The sequence below is a fragment of the Solea solea genome, chromosome 14 (genome assembly GCF_958295425.1).
Source record: "Solea solea chromosome 14, fSolSol10.1, whole genome shotgun sequence".
In the NCBI taxonomy this organism is placed as follows: Eukaryota; Metazoa; Chordata; class Actinopteri; order Pleuronectiformes; family Soleidae; genus Solea; species Solea solea.
In genome coordinates, this window is record NC_081147.1 from 12,757,403 (window position 1) to 12,766,262 (window position 8,860).

Here is an 8,860-nt window from a genome sequence, read left to right on the forward strand (position 1 = left end):
CATTTTGGAGCTTTCGGGTCAACAGATTTGGAAAAATCAGATATCAAAGTGTTAAAAGAGTGTGTGGAGTTTGGTGGAACCACATCAAAGTACCTAATTAGCTAGAGCTTTTACATATAATATTCGATCTTTTATTATGAAGCCCAAGCGGAAGTGTAGTTTTTCACTTCCGCTTGGGCATAGGTCATATAGTACGGCAACACCACTTGGACAAACCACCTTAGAGAGTGCCTATCTGTAACTAGAACGACACAGAATGGCGGCATCTACGACGCCAGCGGCCCCAGAACAAACTGTTCGAACTTCGTTTTCAGGAGATGACGGTCCTCCTTTTATAGAGGGCTTCAACCCGTTCCAGCACTCCGCGAATGAGAGCTTCAAAGAGAAATGTATGAGAAAAGCCAAGGAGAATCCGTTCGTCCCGATAGGTGAGTTACACAAGCAGAAGCGCAACGCGGAGTGCTTGTCCTTGATTTTGTAGTTTGATCAAATTATATACAGTTTTACATTCTGTTTTTATTCTGATGGGTTTTAAGGTTTGTCACACATTCAGCTGCAGAGAACACACGTAGAGTGTAAAATTACTGTGTGACATTTAACCGTGGTAAAAATGTTTTAGGTTTGAAAAGCAGTATACTAAGTTGTTGTTTTCCAACAATGTTTTACTGGAGAGTTCGTTGTCTTTTAACATTGCTGTAGCCCACGACACTAGCATCTGCATCTACGTCACTCGGTTTGAGTTCGTTTGGAAACTGTTTTCGTCTGACCGGACAGAAACAGTTTGAAAAACAAGGACGTAGTTACTTGCACTCACCCCCTGATTAATTATATTGACCACGAGTCGAGTCTTTTATGTGAGCAAGAGGTGCCATTAACAATTGTATCAGTTTCACTTCTATTTGTCTAATATTCACCATTGTTGTTTCTCAAAAACAAAAACGTAAAATGCATTTCGGCTCTAAAGCCCCAAATATCCCATAAACGCTTAACTAAGCAAACGCTGTAAAATGTAAATGCTCTTCTTTCGGGCATCTGCCTTTTTAGGGGTCGCTAAAACGGTTCTTCTTCTCTCTGTTGCTCTCTGAGCCATATGTACTGATGTGATTGTGCTATTTTATTGTGTGTCATCCAGATTGTGTCTCAACTGATCGCACTAGTACTACTGTCAGTACCCGTGCATTGTTCTGTAATATTCTGTCTAAAAGGGCTGATTTCCTGTCTGTTCTCCAGGTTGTTTGGCAACAGCCGGAGTATTGATGTATGGCCTCCGTGCCTTCCAGCAAGGGAATACCAAGGGCTCCCAGCTGTTGATGAGGGGACGTATTGCTGCTCAAGGCTTCACTGTAGTCGCCCTCGTTGTTGGTGTCTTAGCCACAGCTGTGAAATCCAAGGCATGAAAAACACCCCTGCCAGCTTTAAATTGGACCGATTATATTGGTTTAATAACATTGTCCACATCAGTGTACTACCCATAACAGTCAATATTCTCCTTCAGCCAAAGGAAAGCCAAGTACATTAGGCTCCTAGCCAGAACAAGGAAGCTAGGTGGACTCAACTGTTATTGTCATCATAGTACATGTGGACAGATATTTATTTATTTCTTGCTGTCTCTGCTCTGTCACTGAAATAATGTATACATACACACGACCTGAATATTTGTCCTGATATGAACATGGTGCCTTGTGTTATCTGACATAAAACATCACACTTACAACAGTATTCTGGGGTCATCAATTTCTTAAACAACCTTTATTCAACATTCATTGAAAGAAAAAGAAAAATCACAGGGGAAAGTTTGTGAGGTTTGTGTATATATTATTGGCTGGGGTGAGCAGATTGACATGAGTGGATGTTAGATTTAGACACATTCGGTCCCAACATCCATCTTGAACTCTCAGACCATGACTCATGATTGAAAGAATGAAAGACCTGTGCTGAGGTATTCCAGTGTTCATGTGTGTGACACTCATGAAGTTAAAACAAACATGACTTGCTCTTTTCTTTGGATATTAATTATTGGATCTGTGTTAATGCTAACAAAGGTGAGAAAATTAATCAAATCATGACCGTTTCCCAGCAGCAGACGTGATGGTCTTCATGAGTTTGGGCCTGAGAGTATGAAAGGATGAATGCTGCCACTGGGCCTCACATTTTAACCATTTAATGGACTGGTCAAACTGGGAATCAAGTGATTATCTCCAGGGTATTTGGATTGGCATCAGTCTTAGCCAGTAAATAGCTTAAGATAAATTAATTCAGGGGATCATACTACAATTATTTGATTTTCCAGTTCCCTTTTAACATTCTCCATCAGGACCCTTTCTCTCCAAATAGGCAACATGTGAAACAATGTGCGGACATCACTGCTGACAATCTATTGATTTCAGTTTTTAAAATATAAAAAAAACATGTAGTGTAACACAAAATGGTGCATAAACCCTTTTGCTGAGAAAAGCAGTGAAATGAGAAACTGCCCAGCTGTAAATCATGTGATGATTTAGATGTTAGCGGAGACTGAGCAGAAATCTTTGGTTGTCAGTTGTTTTTTTTGCTGAAATCTAATTGAAGAGAAAATCCCTCTGGCTAAATACCCACAGTGTAGTAAGAGTGAGATCAAAAAGGCCATAAGCATAAAATGTATGAGAGAAAAATATGTTAATTTAACTAGGATTGTAACACAACAAAAGTTAAATGTTTATAATTGTATAATGATGAGGCACAAGTGTTTACAATCTAATTCTGAACTATTGTCAGTCAGTGTTTGACATTGACCACAATGCAAATACTAAAAACTAAAAATGTTGGCAGAGACGTGCGATGAAGTTGATTAAAAACATTCTCTAAGTTAAAAGGGAAGGAAAATACTTAAGGTACAGTAACAATATTTTCTTATGCATTACCAAGTTTTAACGTCTCACAAGAGAGAGGAGAGGCTACGTGTGTTATTGAGGTGAAAAGCAAAAGTTTTTAAAGGTTAAAAACATACCAGTACAATTGTGGAAAATGGCATACGAACTCTTGTGATGTAACTGAAAAGGCAATGTTACTAGAACAAACATTTTCCTTCAGCGGACTAGAGGCGTCTGTTTGAGAGAGATGAGGACTGAACGCATTCGAGAAACATCCTTTGCCTGTTTGTTGGTTTTGGGATTGAAGTCGCAGAGACGGGCTACTCTCTCCCATTCTGTTCCTGTTGGACTGTCGCCATCACTATCTGCCAGGAAAGCCTCCTCTGACGCTCTACAGGTGGTTGGGAAGACAAGGGAATGAGAATGGTGAGCTGCACTACCACAGAGATTTAAAAACAGACCTCACAACAGCAAACTGCCTGCGCCAAACGTGCGTAAGATCCAAGATAACTTCATGCATTTTATTTATACCAACCCCACTCTTTATTGGAGGTCTGTTTAATATTTACTTAACAATCAAACAAAAATCCAAGTATAGGCCTTCAACACAGGTCATTTTGGTGCTCAGGCATGCACCAGATGAAAATCCACTGGTGTTCACTTACATTATACACAACACTTAAAAGGCATAAACCTACACAAAGCCTATAACATCAGAGTTGGGTTGTTTGTAGAAAGCCTTGTCAGCAATCCTAGCACACAGGCAAGGCGAAGAAAGCAGGAAAAAGGAGAAAGGAGAACAGTTTCAGTGTCAAACAAGCAGAGAAAAGTTAGGATCTGTATCAAAAGGATTATGCCAGCCACTGAGAAACAGTTCCAAAGAGTGGTTTGAATTTAAACGGATCTAAAACGAATTACAATCTGCCTGGACTACAGTGATATATTGTTGCTAATAAACAAGCTTGGCACTATAAAGCATTTCGGTAACATACTGTGCCAGCATGAATAAAACGTGTGACATTATCCCAAACAGCAAGCTATGCCTCTTGTGTAACTTTCCATAATATTAACTGGAATTGTAGACTAGTATCACATCAGAGAATTGTCTCCCAGTGCTTTCACAGACACAGAGAAAAGAGAAACTAGAGAAAACTAGAGTAACAGATGCAGATTGATACCGTGCCAGACTTGGGCAGAATCTGTTGGAAAGTTTAAGAAAAGAACAGGTTAGCTTGGTCAAGAAAAGGATGCAATATGTTTGTGAGTATAATGTCCAACCACAACGACTGTAACCAGAATAAAAATATAATCTTTAAGTAAAGAAAGACCGTCTTAATATAAAACACAGAACACTGTAAAAAAAAAAGTCTTTCCTACTGAGAAAAATGACGGCCAATATGTCACTTTAGAATTACTGAGCTGAAAAGAAAGTGCTCGTGTGGTGATAATGGCCTCATCACATCATAATGACAAACCAACTGTTACATCTCTGCATGTTAACAAGGGCCATGTCAGACACTGACCTGTTGTTGGCCTTGTTCTTTTCCATCTGCTCAGCCTGGTGCACATGCCAGTCCTCCAGCTCCTTTTTGGCTTTTTCTTTCCACTCTGCCTCTGCTGCCTTGGATGCTGTGTCTGTTCAGCATGCGACAGCGAAACAACAGTGTAGAGTCATAGATTCACCAATGGAGGGGGAAAAAATGAAATGGACTAACAAGATCTGAGTGTGACATAATTATACTGTGTGTGCTGCATCACTAGTTGAAAAGGTAGATACATTCAAAAGATACATTTAAAAATTAGTTCAGCACCGATACATTAGTAAAAAAAAGTGCATTATACAGCGTGACAAAGTTTACAATAAAAATATCTTTGCTCACCTAATGCTTCAAGTCGTGTCTTCTGCTCTTCCCTCCATTTGCGTAAACTCTCCGGCTCTTGTCTCTGAATATCCACCTGTGCAATGGCTGCATAGTTGTCTGTTGGACCATTGGATTCCTGTCGTATACGAAACATTTACTATGTTATAAACATTTCAGAATCAGAAAAACTTGAATGTAGAGCTGAAACAATTACTCGATTAATAACTATTTTGATAATTGATTAATCGGTTTGAAGCTTTTTCATGATTAAAACAAGATTTCTGATTGTTTCAGCTTCTTAAATGTGAATATGTTCTGCTTTCTTTGGTCCACATTACAAAAAAATAATTAAAAACTGAATAATTTTGGTTTGTGGACCAAACAAAACATTCGAGAACATAATTTTCCACGTTTGACAAACACTGATTACACTGAACACTGACTAATCAACAGATTAATCGATCATGAAAATAATCGTTAGCTGCAGCCCTACTTGAATGTCTGTCATGACAAAATCAACTTTGACAAGACTCATAAACCTATTTGTAATTCTAGTAAAATACGCAGCACAAAACAAATTAACATAAACGTATGCATGTTTTTAACTGTCAATCTTTTTCTTCATCTTAGAGACACCAAACACAGGCATCTGTTCAATGTTCAATGAACATTTCCATGAGGAAGAGACAGTGAGAGAGACAGAACGTTCTAAATGCACCACGCTTACCTGAAACAGGTCTCCATTCACCGTGGCAGGCTCGTCTTCAAAACCGTCTAACATTGTGATAAGAAAACAAAGTTTCAAGTCAAGATGGGCTTCTTTGAGTTCTCCACCGAGCTACCCTTCTTCATCACCTGGGTAAACCTATGTTGTTGACTGACTCCTTCACATTAAACTGTAGTATGATGAAGGAGTGTCGCTCTATCTTGAACGCTTAAGAAATGCTGCAGCACCTGTTTCGACACTGATGTTGTCCTGAAGCTGAGTCAGTTGACTAGACTGGATTTTCCGGTAAAGAGCAAACACCTACCGACTGTCATTACTACTACAAAATAAAACTGAATCCAGTCATTTTTCTCAGTCGAAAAACAAATGAAAATTGCTTAGTCCATACTGATACTGTACATCTGGATGAGCAAAGTGCTCTTTGTGTTACTTTTAAGCTTTAATACCCTTCACTGTGAGTAGGGTTAAAATGTGACATGGTCTTTCATCAGTGACAAAAAGGAAATACACTGCCTTGTCTTTGTTTACAAGGCCGTATTCCACCTGCTGCCCTTCTATGTCACTCCTTTTTTAAATCCCAGACCCATCAACCATAAAACATGTTCACAGGATGTTAACACACTTAGACTCTCTCTTTGCACCAAATAAATAGAACAAAGTACAAGAGGTGTTGAAATGTGACTGGGATGTGTCATTAGATTATTTATCTATTTATTCATACCATAATTATCTTTGTTCTGTCCTTTGATTTGTTTTTCCCTGGAAAGCAATGGAAAGGTGCTCCAGGAATTGAAACTATTATTTTTAAGGTTTTTTTATTATTGATAATTTTTTATGTCTCTCTTGCAGGCAGCTCAGACATAGCTGCTGTTTGTTTATAATGAAACCTAATCATCTTTTGTCTGTAATGGAATTGTTTAACATTATATTATTAGTAGCAATATGACTTATGTGTTTATCATCTTAGCTCGTTTGAATTAAAACTCGTGGCGTTGCTATAAAATAACGTGGTGCTCAATCAAATGTCACAAAATAAACAACGCATTGTAATAACAGCGTATTTTTTGCGTTGTTACATTATTATTATTATTATTATTTTCCAGTTCAGTTCATAGCATATGTTGACTGACGTGCTGTCAGTAAGCTAGCTGACCGAATCACACAGCTAACGCTGCATTTATAATAGACGAGCAGAGTAGACTCATTGTTAAGTGCGTAAACAACATGGTGGTGCTATTATTGACACAGTGGGTGAGGTCACCGTTCTCCTGAACCGAACTACTCAAGTTTAGCTTTTGTTAGCTGCTGGGCTTGCTAGCATGTTAGCTCGGTTATAAACTTGCCATAGCTGGTGGGCTGAGGCTGAGCCGGCTGGTGGCCGTTCGCTCCTTCCAGCGACCCAAAGCCGTCGCCGTCGTTGTCGCCGTTGTCGCCGTCGTTCTCTATCCCCGCGATCTCGCTCTCCTGTTGAGCCAGGAAAGCCGCGGCTGGGTCCTCTTCAGTCGTGTGGGCTCCGTTGTCGGCCATCTTTCACAGAAGTGTTGACAAGTTAAACCGAGCTTGATAGCTAGCTGATGTCAAAAGCCGAAGGCCAACCGTTTTGCCACGTTAATAACAAATGATAATGGCCAATGTCACTCGAATATCAGCGGTACAGAGTACACTAGCGTGGGTACAGCGTTAATAATAATAATACAGTGTGTTAAAAAATGTTCGACATCAGGCCCTCACTGGTTATTCATGATGCCTTCACTTGTTCGGCGCTGACACCGTGTTGATGAGGATAGTGAAACAGGGAAGAAGCAGGGCAACACCTCCGGCTACCACACTTTACTTCTTTTGTTGCACTGTGGCTCCATCTGCTGGTCTTCTGCTGCATTCTTACTTTAGCAGGGATATTATAGAGAGAGGAGAAACCCAATAATTCCCACAATGAGCAAGTACTAAGTGGAGAGGAAAAAAAACACCCTCCATTTTAACAGGAAGAAATCTCTGACAGAACCAGACTTAAAAAAAGTGTGGCCATCTGCCTCGACCGGTTGGGGTGAAAGGAGACGTGGGGTACGGAGGCGAGGAGGGGGATAGAAAGGGAAAGAGGGAGGCCAGGTAGAGACAGAAGACAGACAGACCAGGAGCAGATACAACAGTTGTATATTTCTTAATCAGTTATGTTTATATTACTACAATGTTATTTATACAAGCGATAGCAGAGATTGATAAAAAACAAGAATGAACAAGGTTAATGACATGTAATAAAGTCATATGCATACCCAGAGTGTGAGGTAGTGAGTGTGAGTGCACCACAGAATTTCCCCCAGCAGTCTCGATCTATAGCAGCATAACGTTCCCTGAGCCAGCTCTATAACCTTTCTCAAAAAGAAAGGTTTTAAGTTTAAATACTGAGAGGGTTTCCTCCTCATAACTGACACTGAAGGTGGGCCTGCATTTTGGGACCAAAATCATCTGTTGGGATGATGAGGTAAAACTAGTTCTGTAAGATATGATGGGACCTGATCATTACGTGCTTTGTTTTTGTTTAATAGTTGTGGTTAATTTGCTTTAATTTGTCAATTTTCAATGTTTTAATCTTGCACAGACCCGACAATCCAGTCAAGACGTAGGACCACACACACGTTTAATCAAACAATTTCAGGGAGGAGATTCCTGGGATTTGGGATCTCACAGAAACGTGCGTGACTTAAGGTAACTTCAGAATATAAACAAACATAGAGTATGTTGTGCCCAATTATCCTGTAGTGTGGGGCAGGCTAAATCAATGGACTTTAGTGTGGGGAGTGAGTGATTTGAAAAAAAACACAATTTTCCAACTGGAAAAGTTACACAACCTGATATTTCATGAGAAAAATAAGTGCAATTCCAATTGAAAGACAACTCGGCCTACCACTGATCCACCATGGCCAAATCATTACTCCTCAATTATTTTAATAAATGTACTTGTAAAGCTTGAGTACATTTTATATCAGAAAATTGCTTTTGGCTTTTTACTTAAGGACAGTAACTATCATATACTTTAAGACTTTTACTTAAGTAAAGTGACGTTGAAGTTTATAATATTATTATAAAAAGTAGTCACTTCTACCAAAGCCATTTTCTGGTAAGATACTTTTACTCAAGTATCTGGTGATTACACACTGATACAAGCATACTTATGGGTATAGTACATTGAGTCAATAAAACATCCTAAATATTACACACACAAGACTTTTACTAGTTTAGTTGATTAAAGGGGGCAAACTACTGCATCAGGCTGACACAGGTACATACATAAGGTTGTGATATCGATGCCAGTAATCGACACAAACTGAACATTTCAGTGATAATGACTGTGGAGCTCACGGCTTATGGAGTGCAGCAGAGAGTGTGGACCATGTGACTCGTGACGTTTGCGTGGAGTCGTCGTA

At 39.4% G+C, this 8,860-nt stretch overlaps 2 protein-coding genes across 4 annotated transcripts; one reads left to right on the plus strand and one right to left on the minus strand.

Moving 5' to 3' along the window:
* The first annotated feature begins 194 nt into the window (after positions 1 to 194).
* Positions 195 to 1,719, plus strand: higd2a (HIG1 hypoxia inducible domain family, member 2A). The gene is made up of 2 exons (XM_058649815.1): positions 195 to 428; positions 1,231 to 1,719. The coding sequence occupies exons 1-2, from the start codon at positions 257 to 259 to the stop codon at positions 1,395 to 1,397; spliced, it is 339 nt and encodes a 112-aa protein (XP_058505798.1). The 5' UTR covers positions 195 to 256; the 3' UTR covers positions 1,398 to 1,719.
* cltb (clathrin, light chain B) lies at positions 1,720 to 7,241 on the minus strand. 3 transcript variants are annotated; one of them, XM_058649812.1, is made up of 6 exons: positions 6,782 to 7,241; positions 5,439 to 5,485; positions 4,730 to 4,847; positions 4,373 to 4,484; positions 3,548 to 3,601; positions 1,720 to 3,240 (listed from the first exon to the last, which is right to left on the minus strand). In XM_058649812.1, exons 1-6 carry the CDS (start codon positions 6,963 to 6,965, stop codon positions 3,066 to 3,068), a joined length of 690 nt encoding a protein of 229 aa, XP_058505795.1. In that variant the 5' UTR covers positions 6,966 to 7,241; the 3' UTR covers positions 1,720 to 3,065. The 3 variants fall into 3 exon arrangements, with proteins under 3 accessions (XP_058505795.1, XP_058505796.1, XP_058505797.1); XM_058649813.1 differs by lacking the exon at positions 3,548 to 3,601 and adding an exon at positions 4,028 to 4,048; XM_058649814.1 differs by lacking the exon at positions 3,548 to 3,601 and having other exon boundaries at positions 6,782 to 7,238.
* Between the last annotated feature and the right edge of the window lie 1,619 nt (positions 7,242 to 8,860).